The sequence below is a fragment of the Lissotriton vulgaris genome, chromosome 2_1, assembly GCF_964263255.1.
Source record: "Lissotriton vulgaris chromosome 2_1, aLisVul1.2, whole genome shotgun sequence".
In the NCBI taxonomy this organism is placed as follows: Eukaryota; Metazoa; Chordata; class Amphibia; order Caudata; family Salamandridae; genus Lissotriton; species Lissotriton vulgaris.
Window position 1 is genome coordinate 404,891,549 of NC_141687.1, and position 23,712 is coordinate 404,915,260.

Below are 23,712 nucleotides of genomic sequence, written 5' to 3' on the forward strand. Positions count from 1 at the left end.
AAGTGACGCACCTGCAGCACAAGGAGCTTGTAAGTAAGTCCCATAGTGTGACAAAAAGGGACATAAGCAGAAACAAGACAAGTTGGACAAGCTTGCTTTAGTTGCCCAGTCAGCTGGAGACATTCCACAGATTCAACAAGCTCATTACACTAGGGACCCAGAGCAGCAGCTACCTCCACAGACATTACTTAAAAAAGACCACCACTGACACTCAAACAGCTTTGGATGGTTTGATTAGCAATGATTGCATTGATTTAGCACTGCTTCAGTGAAATATCCGCAGTGTGGTGGACATTCATTGAGGTAGAAGGCATGATCTCTGAATTAAAGGATGCTGTCAGAGAACCTAAGATAATCCCTAACCCACTGATGGGCTCATTTGATTACAGAGTCAACCATGCGTGGGACGGGCTCAGCTCCATATGGCGGCTCTCTCAGTGGAGCGGATCCTCACCCCGAAAAGTTCTAGACGAAGCAAGACGGCTTACCAATGTGCCTACGCTCTCTGACTGACCACAGGGATTTTTCAGATCTGTTTAGAGATGCACTGTGCTTCTTGGCTTCTGGGTGTGGTGGCCAGCGTCCTATCCATGGTGCTGGGCTGCAGACTTGTTCTGGACAAAGAAACGCGCCTTGCTGAGCTTGTTGGAGATCTTGAATTACATTGTTCATGAACCTGGGGCTGCACCTTCCAAGAGGTCTATGCAAGCAACAGAAGCTCCTGACATTGGGTATGTGGGCTCATGACATAGATTGTAGGAGGGTGATAGAAGCCAGGTTATTGTGCTAGAGGTTCTTCTGGCAAACATGAGAAAATCATGAGACGTTAAGTCATGCATTTGAATGTATCTCTTCTGATCTGACTCAGAGCGGTGCCTCATGGCTATATTGGGAGCTACTCCCTCTTTGTCTGGGGGTTTCTGGTGATGTTTTATACTGACTTTGGCCTCACAATGTCTACATGAAAGCATTGGGAAGGACGACTACAATGAACATGCAACATCACATATTGATTTCTTAAGCTTAAAAAGCCAATGAAATAATTTACAAAAATGAAAAGGATAATGTTTGAGTAAACGAATTGAATCATAAAATGTACTTGTATGTAAAGCAAAGGATGCTCATCCTATCAGATTTATTTGGGCATATGCACAAAAATAAAAGAAGTGGTGCAAACAGTTGAATACTAGCTGTCTACAAAGAACGGCAAAGATGCCTACGTTAGAATGTACTCTGCTTGGAGACGTATTGCAACTTGGCAGCTCAAAATGGGCGCTCAAAGTATTCATTGGCCAGACTGACTGCTCAAAAAGAACCTGTTCTAATGTTTGCAAGTGGTCTAGGTTCTGAAGATAGTGGTACTGTATGTAATGTTATGGGGTTTCTCAATAAACTTAGCTTGAAACGACACCCTACATGATTACTACGAGTACAGCGGGGGGAATGGGAGGAATTTGAATGCCCAGTTAACAACTTCTAGTATGTGACGTCAGTGAGCACTGAGTGATGTCCAGACTTTCTTCCTGTAGATGTCTTTGTCTTTAAAGCGGACTGTGTGCATCAGCGTTGCATTAAATTCTGCTCCATCTAAGAATCCATCAGGAGGAAACTGAAATCCTCTCCAGGCTTATATTCTGTTGGTGCTTTACCCCTAGATAAGAGAAAGAGAAAATAAAATGTTTTAGGTTTAAATCACTTTATTGATTTTCACAAAGAAAACCAAATACAAAATATATATTTGTAACATTGGGGTCGCTCCTTGCTAAAATAAAATCTGCAGTGCCTACCGTAATCCAAAACCCTCTGGTGCCAAAAGTGGAAAGACAGACACATTATTTCATAGTTTCTACTGTCCAGTACAAAAAACGAGGGCCAGACATAACAATGCCCTACTACATGGAAGTATGGTTGTCTTTAATTAGTTTAACTATATCTCACTGTTGCCATCACCCAACAATGTATAATCCCCAAACACTGCAATTTAGAAAATGTCGACATTGTGCTTTGAAATGTAAGATTTAATAAAATAGATTTTGCATAATTCATGTGAGATGAACTACTGACTGTGCGCAAAGAATGGCTAAACCAAACTGGCATATTGGTCCTCTCCCCCCGAATGAATTCAATCTATTATCCCAGGTCAGTAATGAAAGATTAGTAAAATTCTCTTGAAGGTGAAGAACAGTGCATATGATTGGCAAAAGCTTTCCTGCCATTACACTGGGAATCATTACACTGTAGGTACGTTTTGCTACTTTACATCTGCACTGTGTCACTGTGCAGATATTGTTTTTAAAATTTGAAATGTATGTGATGCAATGTATATGTATTTATGTAGCCTTATATGCATATAAAAAGGATATATATATATGCGGATATATATGTTAGACATTTGTTAAATAGTATACAGTTAAAAATGTAATTATTAGTTATTTTAATATTTTTTATATTCAGTTACATTAAAAAAAGCTTAGTTACATTAATAGCAATGAATGCAGCACGTAAATTACTTTTTATTATTTCTAAATATATAATTATGTTTTAAAATGTATGTTAAGCATTAACTCATTTATAATTAATTTTATAATTAAGGTTTTTGGGAGTGGGGAGTTATTTGGAAGACAAGAGGATTTTTAAGGTTCAGAGGAGGGTGGTGATTTAGAGGAGAGGAGAATTTAGGGTTCAGGAATGGGTAGTGACTATGGGGAAATGTTTTTTTTTATTTAAGGGATGGGTAGTGTTTTGTGTGGGACAAGTGGATTTGTAGGTTTCAGCGTTGGGTAGTGATTCCGGGGGTGGAAAGGGTTTTTTAGTCTTCTGTTGTGGATAGTGTTACAGGGTAAGAGTTTTGTACGGTTGAGGGATGGCTTGTGATTGGGGTATAAGGGTTTTTGGGATTCGGGGTAGGTAGTGATTCAAGATGTAAGTTTTGTTTTTTTGGGATTTGGGGAAGTTAGTGATTTGGGGGGTAAAGTGTTTTTCTAGGTTACATCGGATGGATAGAGTAGTAAAAAAAATAATCGTTTATAGGCTAATGTGCATTTCATTAATATTTGTATGTTACATATGTAGAATTTAAAATACAATACCTGCCCTATTGAGTTAAATGTAAATTAATTAACTATTTTATACGATAGACGTACTTATCTGTAATACATTTTAGCAGTACTTTTTAAATATTGTCAATCAAAATAATTCAAAGTATTCAATTTAAACATATTTAAACTGGAAGCATAATTGAAATTATTAAAGATGCAGTGTGTATGGGTGATACTTTTAAAAAGCACTGAGCTCCTTAAACAATGCGAAGTAAAGCCAGGACTTTTTATGTGATGAACCAACATGTAGAACCCTAGATTTGACTTGAAATGGCTGTTACTTCCACGTCCCTCTCGCTTATCTCCATTATGCAATGAGTCCCCTGTGCCTCATAGACACACCCACTACCAAAATAAAGAGGCACCGCCTCCTCCACAACACCTGTTCTTTTGTGTCTGTAGACATGGTGGGGTGAGTTTTGATGTTTTTTTATTAATTTAGCACAGTTACTTAAAACCATTGCTATGAAAGACAGCATTAGCACATTTATAAAAATCAGCGTTAACACATTTGACAAGTTAAAAAAAAACGGGGCTGAGAGGCGACTCTTGAGGTTTAGTGTCCATTATACTTATAGGAAAACAGTCTTATGGTTGCCAATGTGGACATTTTGCTACACTGGACCAAATTAAAAAGTGATTAAAACAAAAGGGAAGTAAACCACAGGGGAGAAGAAGTCTGTAATGAGTTTTTGAGGGGGAAGGGGTAGGAGAGCGAGGGCCGAAGGAGACAACAGAAGATTGTCCAAGAGTCTCACAAATTTTCCAGACCTTGGTAGCACTTGAATGTCAGTAGACGAAAAACAAAGGGCCGAAGCCTCCCAGCATGTCCTGATGCCCCATCTTAAATACAAGGGTTTTAAGAGGGACTTCCTTGGGGCAGCTAAGGCCAGGCAACAGCACAGGAGATGCAGCCATGATTCAGAGTGGTATTTGCACAGTCTGCAGGCCCCCCCCTCACTTGTTGGAGCCCATCTATTAAAAGCAGTCGAACGTAGGCCAAGAAGTCGCATGAACATTATATTCTTCCGAGCCGCTGCGTTTAAGTTTTCCTGGAAATAGGCTTGCGGTTTCCCAGGAAGATACGAAGAGTTCAAGGGGAGTAAGATGGTAGATGTTTTTACGGAATGCAGGTCCATACGATAAGAAATTAATTTGACCTGCCTGTTGATGGCATTTTTCCAGGCTGAGTATGGGATAGTGTCTGAGAAAAGAGATGCGTTGTCCATCTCTAGCACTCTTATGGCCTTTGCAATCTGAGTGTGCCAGGGGTTGCCAGGACTGGAAAAAATTTCTTTTAGCTGGGATTTTAGAGTATTGTCGTCAGCTTTTAGAGTCCTTATTAAATATTTCACGGTGTCGGCCTCTCAATAAATTGATTGTCTTTGTAGGCCCAGCTCCAAATGTAGTCTAGCCCGCTGAATGAAACTTGGAAGGTGGAAGATTTTTTGTAGGTAGAGATTTGGGCGAGATCAAGACTAGTAGAGCATGCGCCTGGAAAGGCCTGATGCCCGTAGGTTAAGGCAGGAAGGAGAGTGGCTTTGATCACCTTCAGGATGGCTTCTGCGGAGGGGCTGCTCAGGGACAGTTTCAACCGGGTCAGGGAGTATGTAATTGCTCCTGCTCTCTTTTGCAAGGCGGCTAGGTGAGCTGCAGGTCTAGACATCTCGGTGAACCAGACTCCCAGATAATTGTATTTTACGGTTGTGTTGATCCTGGCAGGCTCAATGTTCCACTTTAAGCTTCTCTTATTCTTACGTCTGCCAAATAACAGTACCTTAGTCTTTGCCTGATTAATTTTCAGAGCATTTGCGATGTCATATGTGTGAAGCGCACTTAAGGCTCGCTGGAGACCCGATTTTGCTTGGTCCATTATTACAATGTCATTCGCATATTGTAATATATGCAAAGACTTTTTGGCAGGGCCCAATTTTGGAGAGAAGATTGCTATTCTCTAGGAATGTTCCGAGATCGGCTGTATAAAGATTGAACAAGAGAGGGGCAAGAACGCAGCCTTGCTTTAGCCCATCTTCGATAGTAATTCTTGAAGAGAGTGTCTTTGGGCCGGTTTTAATTTACACCCATGTGTTTTTGTGCAGGGAGAGGAGTGCTCCTAGGAGGCTCTGCGGAATCCTCCACTTATTCAATTTCCTCCACAAGATATTCCGAGACACTTTGTCGAAAGCTGCGCTGTAGTCAATAAAGCAGCAGTAAAGTGGAAGATGTTTTTTTTTGGCTGCTTGTTGACTCAGGACGGCTAGAGTGGTGATGTTGTCTATTTTGGAGGCCGATGCTCGAAACCCAGTTTGGTAGTATGGTATTATGTTGTTGTCTGCAACCCATTTTTCAAGCACCCTAAGAAGACACAGGGCATATGCCTTTGCCTCAAGATCTAGTAGTGCTATAAGTCGGTAGTTAGCCGGAAGCGTGGGGTCTCCTTTCTTGAATATGGGGCAAAGAATCGACCCTAACCATGAGTCTGGTAGCTGGCATGTCATGAACACGTTGTTATATAGGGGAGTCAAGAGGACTGCCCACTCTTCCAGGGCACTTTTGAATACCCGTGCCGGGAAACCGTTCGGCACTGGAGCGCCGCCGTTTTTCATATTTCGCAGATACATGGAGACCTCGACTACTGTGGTCAGCTCGTGATTTTTTGTTTGGATGGAATTAACGCGATCTCGTAAATCAAGCACCACAGGTTCTGGGGTGTCATTGCGATATAGTTGGAACACATGCAGGGCCCAGTCTTCTTCACGGACAGCGTTTCCTCTCATCTTGTTCGTAGAGCGGAGTTTGTTCATGTAACTCCAAAACTGGGACTGGCTGTTGCCTTTGAGCAGGGCGAATATTTTTAACCACTCAGATTGTTCTTTTAGTCTCTTGCTCTCCCATAAAAATTTCTTGAAGGTCTTTCGCAGCGATGCCACATTATTGGCAGTATGTAGAGTTCCAATCAGTTTATGCCGGCGTACAGCCCTCCTGAGTGTCTTTCTTTGGGAGGCTAGTGCTGGGTCATAGGTTTGCTTCAGACGTGGCCCAGATGAGCTAAGCTTAACCACGCGGCCTGCCAGGAGATCCTGTAATTTAGCGATGGTGTTATCCCACAGGTGATGTAGCTCTGTGGGAGCCTCAAGTCTGAAGATGGGTATTACGTCCTTTAGCCAAATTCCCACCTTGACAGAACCTAATGAGTCCCATCTAATTCTTCTAGCCAAGGTGTGGAGTTCGGCCTGCAATGATTGCCCCACTTCTGTTATTTCAACCGCAACTGGCAATTGCATATGCATTGTTACTATTAGGGGGTTGTGGTCGCTCTCCAAGCGATCGTGAATTTCCATCCTGGCCAGATTATTGCCCAGAAGCGGTGATAGAAAAATGTAATCAATGGTTGAGATGTTTCTAAATGTTGGCAAGAAATGCACACCCGGGTGCTGTTCCAGTGTGATTTGCTGAGCTGAACAGAGGTTATAAGTTGCTAGAAAAGTGGGCATCGCTTCCTGCTCTTTGGTTTTCCTTGCTAAGGGGCCGTTAATTGCAAGGTCTTTGATGTTAAAGTCTCCTAGCAACAGTACTTCCGTAAATGCAAATTCCTGTAGAAGATCTTCCAGATGTTTTATCAGTAGCTTAGTTGCAGTTGATTTTTCTCTGTGTTGTGGTAGCAGTTAATTAGGAGGATTGAAAGGGCCCTACCTGATGATGAGGAGAGGCCGGTGATAAGAGCTGTCAGCCATGTTGTCAGGTTCCGAGAAATAGGTGTGACCGTTATCTTGCAGCTGTGCTTAATGAAAATAGACGGGCCCCAGAGGGTCTTCCATGGGAGTTAGCCTGAGCGGCTGATTAAAAAAGTTTGTAGTAGCCAAGCAGAGGCAATGGGGCTAGGGACCATGTCTCCTAACGACATATGATATCGCTTTTGTTCAGGAAATCCACAGCTGTTTTTGAGGCAAGAGTTGACTTTAGCCCGGCCACGTTCCAGGATGTGATAGTTAATTTAGAATTGAGCAGGCTGGCGCTCGTGTTAGGAGGGGCGCTGCTGGACAGAATTGGTGGGAGGGTCAAGGGCAGGATAACCATGGCAGAAGTAGTTTGCGTGAAAGAAAGGGCAGGTAAGTTTACAACTTATCAGACGTTGATTGTTGTGGCATGCAATGTTTAAGAGATTATCCACTTTCGACGCTGGGGTGAGTGTGGTGCACTCGCTCCTGTGTTGGTTTAGTTATTTATTTTTTCTCACATTGACGTGTCGGATTTTGCCTTTTCGTTGCGCAACAAGGGGGTGTTGGTTCCAGCTGCGCCTCTTTTTGTTGGGTGTATGTTCTGGCTCGGGCACGCAGTGCGGGGCTCTGGCGTTCGTGAAGATCCTGTTTCTGGCCGCGCTATGATGGCAGTCGTAGGGGCCGGCTTCTACATTCTCCTATGGCTGTCCTTTCAGGTAAGAGGGGGAGTGGGTCTGCTTGGGAGCAGTGGATCCTGGCTCCTCCCTCGTTCCATTTCTTGCCGGGTCGGAGGTCTGCGCTGCTTGCCTTCGGCTGGCTTGTGGGCATGTGCCAGTGCTAGAAAGGCGGTCTCCTTCTCAGCAGGGAGGTGTTACCAGTGTTTTGGAGCATTCTTTGGTTGCCTGCATGTTTTTGCCTTGACCAGAGGTAGCGGTGCCTTCCTCAGGGTAGGCATGGCCTGTGGTCTAGACTGATTCAGCCAGCAGGAGGTTTGCTGTGCCTTTCTCCAGCCGGGGTGTGTGTTTGCCTGTGTCCTGGGCGCACAGTGGGCAGTTGGGGGCTCTGCCGCAGCACATGCCTCGGCGGCTGCTTTGCGGACCCTACAGGCAGGATGCGTTTTCTCTTGCACTGAGTGTGCGCTTGTTGGTCTGCTGCAGATCTCTGTTCCTGCCAGGGCAGCTGCAGGGGTCGGCTGAGCAGTTTTGGCATCTCCTAGCCTGCTGGTTCCCTGTTGGAACTGGCGGGGTGCTGTCCCCTTTCTTTTTAGGTCACGCCTGAGCCAGCACATGCGCTGCTCTAGCGAGACTTTTAGTAAGTGGGCTTCAAAAAGCTGACCACAGCTTTTTTGTGTGGCCTAGAGCAAGCGGTTACGCGTACAGTTATGAGTACAGGCACCATCTGGCTTTCCCGTCTCGTCATGGCTCATTAAGTGCATTGCTCGCAGGCACCCTTACAGCCCACATCACTTTCACGGCCAATGCTTGTTTTTATTTCCTTTTAGCACGCCTCCTCGCTCGCACCTCTGCCCGTCATTGCTTCCGTCCTTCCGGCTCCTGTCACTCCATTTGAGCACACTAGCTTAGAGTAATGGGCATCCCCTTTAAGCAATGCTTGTTTTACCGGAGCACCGCGCTGTAACTTTTAAATAGGCTCCATACCCCCCTTCCTCCTCCCACTGCTCAGACGCCTGCAAGGCGGGCGCTGTCTTAATTAAAGAAATCTGGTCTCATATTTACATGCTTTAATAGCGGCCATGCGTCTCGTTTTGCGCAGCTCACCAAACTTGTTTATTTATTTACATCATGCTAAATAACGGAGGCCACGGGTCTCGTTGCACGCGACTCACCCAACACATTTTTTTAATTACATGCTAAATAATGGCAGCCACACGTCTCCTGCACGGCTCACCCAACTCGTTTTCAAAAATGTTTTTATTGATATGCTAAATAATGGCTGCACGTCTCATTGTGCGCAGCTCATCTAACTCATTTTAATTTTTTTTTATTTACATGCTAAATAATGGCAGCCGTGCATCTCGTTGTGCGCGGCTCACCCAACTCGTTTATTTTTATTTACATGCTAAATAATGGCAGCACGCATCTCATTGCACGCGACTCACCCAACTTGTAACAACTGCACTCTTCCTGGGGAAAAACAATTTGCCCCTCTCGGATCTGGTTGAAGTAGAATCCCCTGCAGACGATCTCTGGGTTACAAAAACTTTCCTTCACACTGTCTGTGTGGATACAACCCCAACCTATTGTTCAAATAACACCTGGGCGAAGAGGCCCCACCTTCCTTGATGTGCTGAAGTACCCGTGCCCATCTTGCGGCAGTCTCTCCAGCATGGCACACCAGCAGGTGACCAGTTCGCAAAAGGCCCTAATGCTGGAGCTCATGTCCATGCAGGAGGAGCCGGTCGAATGTTTCAGCATCATACTGGTGGACGAGTCTGAGCTCTATAACTGGGAGGTGGTGGTCTTCGGGACCCCCAATACTCTACGAGGGGGCTACTTCAAGGTAAACACCTCTCCCCTTGTGTGTCCCTACTGCGCTGTTGCACGCTCATGGCACTGGATAGCAGTCACAAACCTCGCCGTACATTGTTTATTTTGTAGGTTACCACTGGCGTAACTGGTGCTAAAATGGGGATTACAAACATGGGGATTACAAGTCCAAATCTTTACTTAAAGCACAGTAGTATGTGCCTTTAAAGATTGCCCTCACTGTCTCATTAATATTGGCGAATTCCACTGTTAAAAATGTAAAACACAGCTTCACTTATTTATTGCATAGAGAATTCTTATTGACCTAAATCCTTAGTACTAGGATTTGTTTACTTTTGTTGATGGTTTCATGTGTTATTAGTCTCTTGATAAAACTTTGCAATGTATCATTCTTTGACATCCTCGTAAAACACACTTTATGGTTGAGGTGATGTTTGCCAAATAACTTTCTGCTGCCCCAGTTAGATTACAAACATATCTGGAATCGTGCCTTTGGTTTAAAAAAAGACAATACACATTAACAAATGTTCACAAACAAACTTTGGATTTTCAACGCCATTCTTAAAACAGACAACATACTCTTGACTCTTTCTCCTTTCCTCACCTGTATTGTTCTCATCCACGTCCCCAGTTCCGCAGCTACATTTGGTAGGGTTTTGCTTACATCTGTCCGGCAGTGTGTACTATAATTTTATCGGATAGGTAGTTTGAGTTTCAATATATTTTCACATTTTGATTTGTCTCAAACTCCAGGACCATCATCACTGTCCCAAAAATAGTGGAAAGTATTTCTGAAACAAAATTACCTACTGGCGGTTGCCAGTAGGTAGTTATAGTTAGGACCTCTTACCCATAGGAAATCCGCAACATTCTATTTGGAATAACTTTGGCGCCGATTGACCTGAGGAGGGGGGCTATGCAGCCACCTTCCATAAAAAAAGATAAAAATCGGCGCGAAATGTTCCAAACTTTTAGCCAGCTCCGGTCCGCTCCTATCCTTAAAGTTTCACGATGATTCATCAAGCGGGGGCCGAGAAAAAAGGGGGGTCCTAAAACTTGTTTTCCCCATGCAATTTCCCATACGACTTTACCCGCAGCTACAGCCCGAACTGCTGAACGGAATTACACCAAATTTGGCAAAGAGGTAGTCCTTGGTTCAAACGGGCGCCTTTGGCTTATTTGGTGTAAATCCGTTCAGTAGTTCCTGAGAAAATGACAGTTAAAGTCATTTATATATCTATGGGCTTGGAGGATCCGCGTACCCTAAGCGCAGCTTGCACGCACCCTGCCGTGCACGAGCTGTATTTTAATTGGCTGTTAACACTTCAAATCAGGAAGTGTTGGCAGCCATCTTCTGTCTCGGTAGAACCGAGGCACAAGAAACCCAAAACAAACGCAGCAAAACTCGAAAAGGGGGCATGGTAGAATCACCCTGTCCCCCTAGGCCTGCTCAGGGAATCCCACAAGGACCCCCAGGGCCAAAAAAATGTGTATATTTTTTTTAAATCGTGGGATCCACGCATCCTAGTGATATATAAAAAAAAAAACACGGTCTCCTGCCGTAAATATTTTAATTGGCCCCGGGGAGGCCAAATCCCGGGGGCATTATTAAAAACAAAAGTGTGGGGGGTCCCAATCCCCCCCATACTGCCCCGGGGACCGCCACCCCCGGGCGTCTAAATTAATATATGCGGGGGGCTCAGGGGGGACCCTCGCAGCCCCGGGGACCACCACCCCCGGGGCTTTATCAAATGGGTGGGGGCTCTCAGGCCCTCCCAGCCCCGGGGACCGTCACCCCCCCCCCGGCTCTAATTTTATATATGCAGGGGCCTCCCCGCAGCCCGCCAACCCCCGGGGCTTCTAACAAATGGGTGTGGGGCTCTCAGGCTCCCCCACCCCCGGGGACCGCCACCCCCGGGGTTTAGTAAAATTGGGTGGGGGGCTCTCAGGCCCCCAAGCCCGGGGACCACCCCCCCTTCTTAAAAATGTGGGAGGGGGGCCGCGGGGACCCCCTGCTGGAGCCCTCGATGGCCCTGGGGACCGCCACCCCCAGGCCGGCACCTGCAGTGTCCCCGGATTTCCACATCCCCGGGACACTGCTGTTTGCAATGGCAGGGCGGGCGCCTCGCTGCTCCCACCCTGCCATTGCAAACTGCTTTGCTTCATTGAAGCGAGAGCAGGGAAACCTGCTCTCGCTTCAGTGAAGCAAAGCAGACTGCTTTTCCATATGGAAAAGTAATGCCGGCTCCCTCAGGAGGCGGGGAGCCGGCGGGACCGTGGTGGGGTTTGGGGACCCCCCACGCTCCCCAACGGTGAGGGCCAGCCCCGGGAGATGGGGTCCCCGGGGCTACCAGTGGCCCAGGAGGGGGGCCATGCGGCCCCCTCCCAATTATTATTTTTTTTTTAAAGGCCGGCCCGTGGGATGGGGTCCCCGGGCCTTGAAGTGGCCTGAGGAGGGGGGCTATGCAGCCACCTTCCATAAAAAAAATAAAAGTAATTGGCCATGCCCTGGGGGATGGGTTCCCCGGGGCCCAGAATTGACCACGGGAGAGAGGCCACGCAGCCCCCTTCACATAAAAAAATGAAAAAAATTATATCTGGGGGTCAGGCCCTGGGGGATGGTGTCCCCAGGGCCCAAAAAAAGGTTTTAAAAAAGGAGGGCATACTGCCCCCCATTTAAATTTGTTTTATTTTATTAAAAAGACTTGATCGTCCCTAGACCCCGCCCTCTCACAAACACACTCTGCAAACGCGCCCTGTGATGCATTTTAAATTGGGACATTAATTCCCCTGCAATACTGGGGGTCCCTGTGGACCACCTAGCCCACCAGGTACCTCCAGTAAGCGCCACAGGGCTGCGTTACAGAGAGGTGCTCCAAGCCACGCCCCTTTTTACACCTCTTTACAATGCAGCCTTGTGGCACTTACCGGAGGTACCTGGTGGGATAGTTAGACCTCAGGGATCCCCAGTATTGCAGGGGAAATAATTCCCCAATTTAAAACACGCCTGAGTTCACGTGTGCAAACACGCACTGTGGCCCAGTTTAAGTTGGGGAATTAATTCCTTGTCAATACTGAGGGTCCCTGGGGGCCAACTAGCCCACCAGGTACCTCTAGTAAGCGCCACGGAGCTGCGTTGCAGAGTGTTGTAAAAAGGGGCTTTGCCTCTGAACACCTCCCTGTAACGCAGCCCTCTGGCGCATACTAGAGGTACCTGGTGAGATGTCATCAGTGATGTCACTGACCATGTCATGAATGATGTAATATGTGACATCATCAGCAGTGGATTGCGGGCGCGCGAGTTATAGTTAGTGCAACTAACTATAACGGGGGAATTTCCATGGTTTTGTACAAGTGAAATGTCCAACTAACTATAACACCCTTAAAACCTATGTTTTTTTCAGTGAATTTCTAAGGTTTTTTTAAATGGTAATTCCTAACTATAACTTGTCTGAAACTTATGGCTTTTTCAGTGAATATTTTTCAAGCTTAAGTAATGTTCTCTAACCGAAAAATTATCCCAATAGCAACCATTCCTGCGGTGTGTAGCCCCTCATCCTGCAACTAAAGTTACTAGTATATGTTTTTTTCTTGCGGGGTGAATACTTCCTTAATATGCCTCAAAACAATGAAACTTGTAGAAAGAGTCAACATTGGGTACCAACTATTGCGATTCAAAGTGTCCTTAAACATGCTACAAAATACACATTAGAAAGTGTTTGTAGAGCTGGACAGCAGATCAGTCTCATGTTTTGTTCTGCTGGCTGGCAATGGCAATTTGTTAAATTTGACAGGTAAATTTTGCATTTTAGCGCTTCATATTGCATCACATAGGAAAGCAATTTGACCTCTTTTACTTAAGTAGCTCCAATCTAAGCGTTACATGTGAGCGCCGTGCCCTTGCAGGCCCCTGCTATCCAAACGACTGTCTTGCGCTGGCAATGTGGAAAGTTGCTTAGGGGAAATGAGGCTGGCAGAACCTGTTCCTCTTTTACTGCCAGCCTTGCTTCTTGTAAGCAAAGACTATAAGTGCAGGTTCTCAAAACACATAAATAAAAGGCATTGTCATATACAATGCCAATAGCTGAAACTCTTGTAAACACGAGACCTATTGCAAATGCTTGTTTCTATGGCCAGGGGTGCGGTCTTGTGTATCCTGTAGCCCACATCTGCTTCATTTTGCGGTGCGACAGGCTTCTCCCTGACTTTTTGCTGCTTTTCTTCTCCCGGCCGGAAATCTGCTGTGCATTTCTCTGGTGGGGTGTTGTTGCTAGCGTTCGGCTTCCCTCTCAGTGGTGTTCTGGGGGAGTGGGCAGGTGCTGGCCTGTTTGTTAAGTGCACCATGGTATGGTGCGTTTGTTTGGCTCCTGGCGGTGCGGTCGCGTCATGCAGTGATCTGGTTTTAATCCAGCTGGGGAGCGGATGTGCCTTCTCCGACCTGTGTGGACGTTCGGGCCTTGGACCTATAGGGTCAGCACTTTTTCCTTTGGTGCTTTTCTGTCTGTTCTGTACGGGCCCACTTGCGGCCCTCTGCTGTGGTTCCCTGCGTCTGGCTCCTGTCCCTTGATGGGGCTTGGCTGTCTGAGTCCTGCCTCTGCTGCTTGTGTGGGCTAGCTCCTACGGTGGTTTGTCGGCATCTGGTCTGTTGCCTCTAGGGGTGGGTACCTGGGCCTTAGGCTGGTCCACCCTGACTCTCCTGCTCTTGTCTGTTCTCAGAGGCTACGCAGGGTCGGGCCTGGTTAGTTCCCTCAAGGTGGTCATGTCTTACCGTTTTTAGTGATGCTCTGTTCCATGTGCGGATTCGGCTATGCAGTGGTTCATGGGTTTTGGGGCATCCATAGCCTTTGGGCTGTCCCTCAGGTTGTCGATGCGCTTCGGAGTGGTGCTCTGGCTGCTGCTGTGACTGGTTAGGCACCTTGGTGCAGGTGCTGCTACCTTTTTGGCCCTTCTGTTTCGGGGGGACATGGTGGCTGAAACTATGGCAATACAACCCTGAAAGAACCTGATCTTGCTTGGCCTCTCGGCCTCTGTGGTGGGGGTCTGTTGGATGAGAATGCAGCGCTCCTTTCTGTTGCCCCTCAGTTCCTCTGGGTTGGACGTCCTTTTTTGTTTTATGTATAGCTGTGCTGTCTTTTGTTGTTGGGTTTGCTTCCTGACTGGTGGGCTGTCCTTTTCCCATTGCTTGTGGGTTTTCCTGTGTTCTGCCTGTGTCTGCGTTGCGGTGCTTGCAGGGCTGGTGCTGTTTTTTCTGGGGGCATCCCCTGGGCTGCTGGGAGTCATTGGTGAATGCCGGGTGGTGTCTCATGCCTACCCTTCTCCTGTGTTTCTGCGCTTTGGCTGTTCTCGGCTTCCTGTGGGCTGTGGTGGTCGGTGCCTTTGTGGGCAGATGCGCTCATGCTGGGGGCCCTTTTTGGTATGTCAGTGTCTGTTTGGCCTGTTGCACCTCACTCTGGGGGTTTCTCTGTTGTGCAATTTCTCCCCCTTTGATCTGGCAGTGGTTTCTGTCTTCTGCTTCCCCTGCATGCTGGTTGGTGGGGTGCTGTTGTTGCTTCTTCCTGCCTGGTTGTTCCATTGTGGTTCTGCCGGTGGGCTGCTTCTTGTTCTGTCTTGGAGCTCTTTTGCCTTCTGTTCCGGTGAGTGGTGGCCTGTCTGTCCTTTGTTGACCTCTAGTTTTCTTCCTGGACAGCCTTGCTACGCCAGTGGAGCATGAGTGCCAGTTTCCCTTGTTGCCTGGGGGTTGCATCTGTGTTTCTTGTTGAGGGTGTCTGTGACTTCCCCCTTGCCTGTCCTGGCGCTGCCGTGGTCTGTATTTATCTGAGGGGGGCTGCCTTGGTCCTGGGGGCTCTCTGCTTGTTTGGGTGCTCTCCCTCTCGCCCGGTCTGCTTCAGTGCCTGGTGGGCTGTGTTTTGTGGTTTTCTGTGGTTCTGTTTGGGCTTCGCCCTCTTGGGTTCCATGTAGGGATTGAGGTCTCCTACTTCTCCTGTTTCTGGGTGGTTGGGGCGGCACTATGGCCACGTTACTTCTGCTTGGTTCCTTCTTGGCTCCTCTTGTTGACAGTTTCTTTCTGTCCTTGGGGTTTAGAGGGGTGCCTGTGGTGACCTCCTCTGCTGTCCTGGCCTTCTGTTTATTTTGGTTGCTGGTAGGCAGTGGCGCCTGTCGGATGTTCCTTTCTTACTTCGTCCTTGAGGGTGCCTGGCTGTCCGGTGTCCAGTTGTTTGGTTGCCCGGGTTGGCTGGCTTGGTTGCCCACCAGGTCCTGTTGGTTTTCTCCTGGTGCCTTTTCTCACTGGCTGGCCAGCGAACCCTGTTTTTTTCCCCAGTGTGCAGTTCCCCGTTCCTCTCCTTCTGTAGGGCAGTTTCTGCCCGGCAAGGGCTGGCAGCTTTTTGTCTGCCTTGCTGCTGGTCAATTTACAAAAGACAATGGTCCCTATATGTGGACAGGATAGCAAAAAATAGTAATCATACACCTAATAAGTAGTATGGTTCTTTGTCCAGCCGGACAAGAATTTAATTTTAAATGATCAAGTTCATAGAGAGAGTTTTAAGACCAAGATAACAAGTGGGCACAGCCGTGACCCACAACATTTAAGACAAAACAACAAAGAAATGGCCAAAAAGGCAAAGCGAAAATCTGTCTGTATACTATTGTTCAGTGCTACAGACTCAATCTCTTAAACATAACCAGTCAAGTCAAACAGGTCTTTATTCGATTTACATCATAAAAGACAATATGCATAAAAATACAGTTCATTCAGATTAGTATATAAGATAATAAATACTTTACAGTTTAAAACCAGGTTAAAAAAGTATTAAATTTAAACAATGATGTAAGACCCATGATGACCTATAAGCAATACTAAATTGCAGCTAAAAACACATAAAAGCGAATAACATAAAAACGTCATTTTCCAAAATTGCGACTACGGAGTGACCAGGCCCAGCTCAGGAATTTTGCTACACCAATGACGATAAGGGGAGTAGTATCAGTTTTTAAGACCCTAATAGCTGCAATAGCAGATCTAGTACCCAGTGAGCGTCAAACCGGCGAAAGCCAAATTTTTCTGGGTACCAAATACATGGGGCAGCAGAAGAATATGTGTTCGATGTTCTCTACTGCTGCTACACAGAAAGGACATTTATCACTGCCCCCCGAGGACCAGGAGTGCATTAGCCCCCGCACAGGTAACGTAACGAGCCAACTCGTAATTGATGGTACAATTTATGATCTTTCGGCTTGGTTATTAAGTCCCAATAGGCCTCGTATCTGGGGGCATCCTTAATAACCAAAAATTCCAAAGACATGATAGGGCCAACAACCAAAGTGGATCTCCTCTCTCCGATCCAGTGCCAGTAGATATCTTTAAGACCCTTTTTTGATGGGAAGGTAGCACTAGCTGGATCAACCCATAGCCCCTCCAAGCTCAGGTTTTTCAGGAGCTCTCTAAGATGAAAGAACCAGGGTACCCTATGGGCCCCTTCAAGCCCCCTCACTTCAAGGATAGCCTCGGCAAACAGAGATAATTCGGGTGTAGTCCACAGACGACGCCAAAACGCCAATGGTCTATACCGTGCCACATCCTCAATGGGTTTAACACCTAAGTCGAGCTGTAGGCGTATGGAAGGTGTTGATTGTGGAAGCCCAGTTGTCATTCTGAGGAACCTATTCTGAGCCACCCTCAGAGTGGATAGATCACTATAACCCCACAGTTCTGCACCATAGATAATTGCAGGAATTATCTTGGAGCCATAAATTTTGACCAACGGGGCCAGAGGTTTAGTCAGAGATTTTGCATGCTCCTTCAATAAGGCTCCCCCCCAGTTGGACATGTTTCAGGGCCATAAGATCCAATTGGGGTTTCCAGCTCATATTCTCACTTAGTGTGACACCCAAATATGTAAACACCTCCGTTTGATCCAGAATAGCTCCACTCATAGACACCTTGGCCTTCACAGCCTTGGGGCCTCGCAGAACCATGAATTTGGTCTTGCTGACATTCTCCTCTAACTCATGCTCGCTGCAGAAACACTCAAAGCGGGCCAGCGCAGACTGTAGGCCCTGCCTCGTTTTAGAGATGATAAGAGTGTCGTCTGCGAATATGAGGAGGGGAATTTTCCTTCCAGCAAGGGAGGGGGCGTCAGTTGGAAAGTTGGAAAAGTACTTAGTCACCCCATTAATAAACAAAGAGAAGAGGGTGGGGGCCAACACACACCCTTGTCTAACCCCCTTGGCGATTTTAAAGCTATCAGTAGTCTCCCCGGGTGCCCCCCATCTTACTTTTGCATAAGTGTTTGAATGCAGATTGATGAGCAGGGCCACCTGCTCTTTGGGCATGCCCAGATCCGTCAAGACTTCCCAGAGCTTATTCCTAGGCACTAAGTCAAACGCGGACCTAAGGTCCACAAAAGCCGTAAATAGAAGGCCCCCCCCAGGTAGACCACCTTCCAATAAAGTAACATAAATCTAAATACTTGCTCCAGGGTCCCCATATGTGGCCGAAAACCTGCCTGGAGAGGACTTAAAACATCATAATCAGAGAGCCAGCTCTGGATCCTACCCAAAAGAAGGCGCGCCACAATCTTTTGTACAGCATCAATTAGGCTAATTGGTCGATAATTAGCCGTTACTGAGCGATCGCCCTTCTTATAAATTGGGAGGATCTCCGCCCCCAACCACGAGTCAGGGACTTTAGCACCCCTTGCCAATGCATTGGCTAATAGAACAACATAAGGGACCCATAGGTCCTGTTCCTGCTTAAACAGATCCGCTGGAATGCAGTCAGGGCCTGGTGCTTTACCTCCCGGGACAGCCCTTAACACCGCCCTCACTTTGGAAGCAGTAAAGACCAGGGCATCATCGAAAGTAATAGGCAGCAGAGTGGCGGAACTAGTGACATTCGCTTTAAATTAGTTTCCATAGTACTCAACCCACTCCCTTGGCTCAACACAGTTTGAGGGGACTGTATCCTGTGGGCGATTGCCCCATTTAAGCTGCCGCCAAAATGTGATCATGTTGTTACTCTGACAGGCCTCCAGCAATTCCCTCCAGCGAGCCTCATCCCAGTTCTTTTTGGCGATGGCCTGCGCATTTTTGTAGATAGCCCTACAGCTGCGGATTGAGCTCTGTACTCTCGTCTTTAAAGCTGCATGCAGCGCCTTTTGTGATTCCCTACATGTTCTGTCGAACCAGGTAAGGGGTTTCAACCTAGTTCTTCTGTGGCCAGTGCACTTAACAAATAGACTTTTGAGGTTTAAGAAAAGATCCTGGTGTACTGTGGTAATATTGTCCAGAAGGGCCGACTCTTGCCCAGATCCACTGATTTGAGTCATTGTGTCCCTAAGCAAGCTTCTAATCCTTGACATGGCGTCCTCATCTAGGGCTAGTTTAGGCCAACTAACCCTTCTTTCACTATTAGATAGAGAAACCTGGGGCAGGCAAACCTCTGCCACAGAGAGCTCAGCAAAGGTGCTTTCTTTAATCGATAGAACCAGGGGATTGTGGTCGCTCTCGGGTCTACTTACTACCACCACATCCAATAAAATGGGCCACATTTCCAGGTTCACCAGGATATAACCATACCATTGCGTCAAACAATATAGCATTCATCATATTGCATTTGGGGTTTTTTGTCGACGACGTTTCAATGCCTTTTTAAATTATGACATCATCATCAGGACAAGAATTATCAGCATTATTGTTTTGTTCAACAATTATTAACACAATGCCTATTATCGCATTAATGTCGGTTTACTTGCTGGTTGTCTCGTTCTGGGTTATTGAGGAGAAACCGTGGGGCTAATGGCATTCTTTCAAAACAATTCCGGGGCTTCCATCAAGGTTGTATGGAAACGCCAGGAGCGCGATGGCTCAATTTGTATTGGCAGGAGCACTGTGGCTAATACGGGAGTCCGATGGAAGTGAACTCGGGCTGTGCTCCTGGCTTGAGTTGTCCAATGGACGCCTGTCCTATGGCTAGTTGGCTGCAGTGGTTCCTCCTGCTGGGGGCTTGCCTTTCCCTTTCGTAGGTGTGCGTGTTCGTTCAGGGCTCCCAGCTCTTCCCCTCTCCTGTTTCGGGTTGCCTCTGTGCTTTTGTACCTCGGCCGGCCGCCCTGGTTCCACTGGGTTGGGAGGAAAGGTGTTTGCCATAGCCTCTGGGGTCTTCATGCCTGCCTCCTTTTTGGGTTGCGTTCCTGCGCATTTCTATTTGTCCACTTCTTCTGCGGTTTTTGGGGTTTACCATACTGTTGGGCCTTCCACGGTGACTTCCGTTTGGTCTGTCGGCTGTTCGCGGTGGTGGCCTGGGTGTGGGTTGACCTAGTGGCTGTTTTGGCTCCTCCTTTCCGCTGTTCCCACTGTTTGTTTGGGGATGTTGTTGGGGGATCTTGGTTTGGGGGTGGTTGCCCTGTGGTTTTTCTTAACCTGCAGGCCTCTTGGTGTCTTCCCTCCGTTGGCCTTGTTCCAGGGTTCTGGTTGTATGGGTTGGGCGTCCGGTTGTTTTGGTGCCTCCAGCTTGTCCTGTTACTTTGGTCCCTCTGTTGGTGTAGGGTCTGCTGTGGTCTCCAGTTCCGTTGGTGACTGTGACTCTGTGGTTTCGTTTTCTCTTGGCGCCCTCTCAGGCGTTTCCTAGGTTGGCTTCTTGCAGAGGGGACCAGGTGGCTGACTGTGCCTTGTTCTCTCGACTTCATTCGCCTCCTCTGTGCGTGCACCCTTTGGGGGTCTCCCTGGTCTTTTTGTGCACTGCATTGGCTGTTGGTTGGGGTTTGGTATGCTTGTGCGCGCTTAGTTCCCTTTCCATTTCTCTGCCTCTGGCCATCCAAAACACACAAGATGATGGACGGAATGTTGCACAATGGCAAAACATTCACCCCCAGTCACAGATCTGGGTTTAAACCATTGTTATTTTGCTCACCAAGCCACCCCAGTTCAGACATGGCCATATGCAAATCAGTCTTGATCCTGTGCCTCATGGGAACAATCCAGCCTGAACTGCCAAGCTATGTCTTTCCTGGACCGGAATCAAGCATCTTAGGACCGGTTTCTGGCTATCAGCCGTCTTCAGCCTGGATAGCTTGACTCCAGTGGCTTAGTGAGCAAGGGACCCACGTCTGGGCTGGTCTTTGGGGCTTTGCGGTCCCCTTGCTGAGGTCTGTGAGCCGGTCTGGTTCTGGTCTTCTGGTTCTTTTTGGGCCTTCACTCGGAGGATGTGTCCCTCTTGGAGCTTTCCCTCAGGTTTTGTGGTCTCTCCGGTGTTCCCAGCTCTTTCTTTCATTGTGGGGGTTGCACCTTTTGGCTCTACTGGTTGTCTTCCTTTTTTTTTCAGCTTGATGGTTCAGTCAGCTTGCAAGCTGCCGGGTCCTCGGCTTGTTATCTTGTGGGTCTTTTTCTTTCCCATGTTTGGGGCCGTGTTTGTCTCTGGGATTCGGTCTGTTGTGTTGGGCCTGGCCTGTCTTTCCTGTTTGCCCTTCATTTGATCTTCTGTTACTATGTTTTGGGTTGTTGATTGGACAATTGGCCTGGTTTTTCTTTGGCTCGGTTGTTTCATTGCGTAATGGAGATAAGCGAGAGGGACATGGAGGTAAAGTTTCTATCACTTACCAGTAATTACATTACTCCTGGTCCTACTCTTGCTTATCTCCATTACGACCCACCCTCCATTCCGGTGGCCCGGCCAACTGTGTATACGGTGGCTTGGTAAGTACAGGTGTTGTGGAGGGGGCGGTGCATTTTTATTTTGGTAGGGGGTGTGTCGATGAGGCACAGGGGCCTCATTGCGTAATGGAGATAAGCAAGAGTAGGACTAGGAGTAATGTGATTACCGTGACAGGCACAGTTCTATATGAAACCTACTAAACGTATAAATAAATTGGTAGGAAAAGACATTTCCAGCATCAGAGGTGTCCAATTGTAAGTGAACAATAAAACCTTAAATTATTTTAATACTCTGGGGCTTCACAATACATGAAGATAAAGTATTTTGTTATTGTTCCCTCAAGGCAGACTGATCAGTCTATGCTAGCATGTGATTCAAGATTGCATCCCTAGTTTCTCACTGATCTGGGCATGACACGCCCTAAGTCGAGGAGAAGTCACAGATACTGTGGGTGGAACCCAAGGCCTCCGCACTTAGAGCAGCTCCTTGGCCCGAGGACTTGTTTGCAAGCTTTTATTTAATACTAAAATCCAGAAAGTCTGAAGCAGTGGTAAATGTCCTTATGATGACTCGCATCGACTACTGCAATTTGGTCTGTCTAGGGCTAAGGCCATTATCAATGTGCATAAGCTGGAAACCTAGTGCGCCAACTAGCCTGCAAGGCAAGGATCTTGCATTGGCAGCTCGCCAAGTTAATGAACATGTATGGATAAGGCTCTGGTCATGAGCCACTAGATCTTTTATGTGGCCCGTTCTGTCTTCTTGTCTAATTGGATTTCTCAGTCTGTTCAAGCAAGGACTTTATATCTGAAAATCAACTTATTCTGAGGATCCCACGTTCAAGTGGGCTGTAGCTGAAGCTAGCTCCTCTAAAGTGTTGGAACCTGCAACTTTGGGATGCTCTTGGTTTGTCTCTTTAGCATCTGTCACACTTCTCCCAGTTCAAGTAGGTCTCAAACATTTCTTATTTTTTTAGGTTTCTAGAAATCTTAGTGGTCTTGGCACCAAGATGTCTTGAGCAATTGTACTCTCCGTAAATATATAAATATGCTTTCATGCTTACTGAAGAACCATTTCTATTCACACTCTGGGAGCAGCCTTAGATTCCCTTCACTAGAAGTCGATGATAAAAAAACAGACACATTTGTATAATCTGAAAAGTGGGGAACATGGATAGGTTAGTAATCCATCCAATCCCTAGCACTACAGTACGCACAGGCGCATGATGACTTCAAAAAATGTGTCAGATAAATAGAAAATGGCTCTAGTTACTCATCCTTGGAGCTTATAAGGTCTTTAAAATTCTCATCATAAACACGTCACATTAAAAAAAACAATAAATGCTATTTCCATCTGCCATAGAGCTCTCTTCTCCGCCAGCAGATATTGCATTAACCTGCTTCCAAATGTTAATATCACTCATTTAAAGGCTGAATTAGGAAGGTTTTACAGGTGCAGCGGCACCTGGCACTAGCGTCGGGGGTACCGTATTTAGAAATCACATGGGTTTAAAATGAACCTCCTGCAGAGATCCTTGTGTGTCCAGCACTGTTCAGCCAGGGATAAAAATGTCAAGATAACTCTGGTGATTAAAGTTCCTGCTGGAGAGAGATCTGTCATCTAGTTCCAGTTTCCACTCATGACAAGCATTAAAATTGCAATAGGTCTCGCCTTTCATTAAGTTAAAGCCAAAAGCGAGACCAATTGCATTTTCAATGCTTGTTCTATTCGTGTAACTCTCCCATGTCTTCTCCCCCTACAATCCTTGCCAAACATCCCTTCTACTAGCACCTGCGACTATCCTTAGTGAGGGCCGAGCAGCCTTAATCTGCTTTGTAAAGCCTCGTCCACCCGGTAGCACCCCTTGTCCTCCATCTGATCTACGGAGCCAGTTGTTTCTTTACATCAGAGCTCTTGCTTCCTCCTACTCCACTTCTTTTAGTTGTGCCCACCTTCATATCCCCTGCCCGTGTGACTGCGCTTTGGGATCAAATGGATTTCATCCTGGCCTTTCATGCACCTGTCTAATGTTCTTCCTATCGTGGCTGTGCTGGCAGCTTTTTGCATCCTCCTCCTTGCCCTGACTCCTTCAGATGACGTGGGTCTGTGCTGTGCATGCCCACCTCTTCCAAATTTGGCTGTATTGAATTTTGCCTTTATCACTGGGGCTCACAGCCGTGGGGTGTCAGCAGCAGCAGCAGGGTGTCAACAGCAGCAGGATGTCAGCAGCAGCAGCAGGGTGTCAGCAGTGGTGAGATCACATATACTTCGAGAGTGAGTAACAGCAGGTGCATGTGGCTTTTATTAAAGAGTGTTCCTCTCCTCCCTACATCTGTCCCCTCTGCTGGTACACGCGAGACCTAAAAAAGTAGTACAACAGGGTTAATCTGCCTACTGCAGAGAAAGTGAACCACTGATCTCACCGAACTGTATTTTATGTGGCTCGCTCAATAGGTTACTGCTTTTGTCACAGACATCCTTTAGTTACTTGCAGTTCATAAGTTACTACCCTAATATAGTGCAGTGAGCTATTAACTGTCAAAGAGCTGCATGCAAACTGCATGGTATACTTACAATGTTATGTTTTTTCCCAGCCTTTCATTATCTTCATGTTGCTAAAAAGGGTTAATTATTACTAAAGCCACTCAACTGTGGTGTGTTTTAAATCCTGAGTTTGTGATTCTCCAGACAATACACTCTTAACCGCTCCCGCGTTGCGCACATTTTTGCGCTGCGCAGGG

At 46.9% G+C, this 23,712-nt stretch overlaps 1 protein-coding gene across 5 annotated transcripts in view; it reads right to left on the reverse strand.

Moving 5' to 3' along the window:
• Window positions 1-1,099: 1,099 nt before the first annotated feature.
• Window positions 1,100-23,712, reverse strand: part of LOC147730471 (alpha-aspartyl dipeptidase-like) — a 198,099-nt gene continuing 175,486 nt past the window's right edge. For all 5 annotated transcript variants that reach the window (XM_086955279.1, XM_086955278.1, XM_086955275.1 and 2 more), the window contains one exon: window positions 1,100-1,651. In XM_086955279.1, coding sequence (XP_086811405.1) covers window positions 1,588-1,651 — 64 coding nt within the window. In that variant the 3' untranslated portion in view covers window positions 1,100-1,587. The remainder of the gene's footprint in view (window positions 1,652-23,712) is intronic.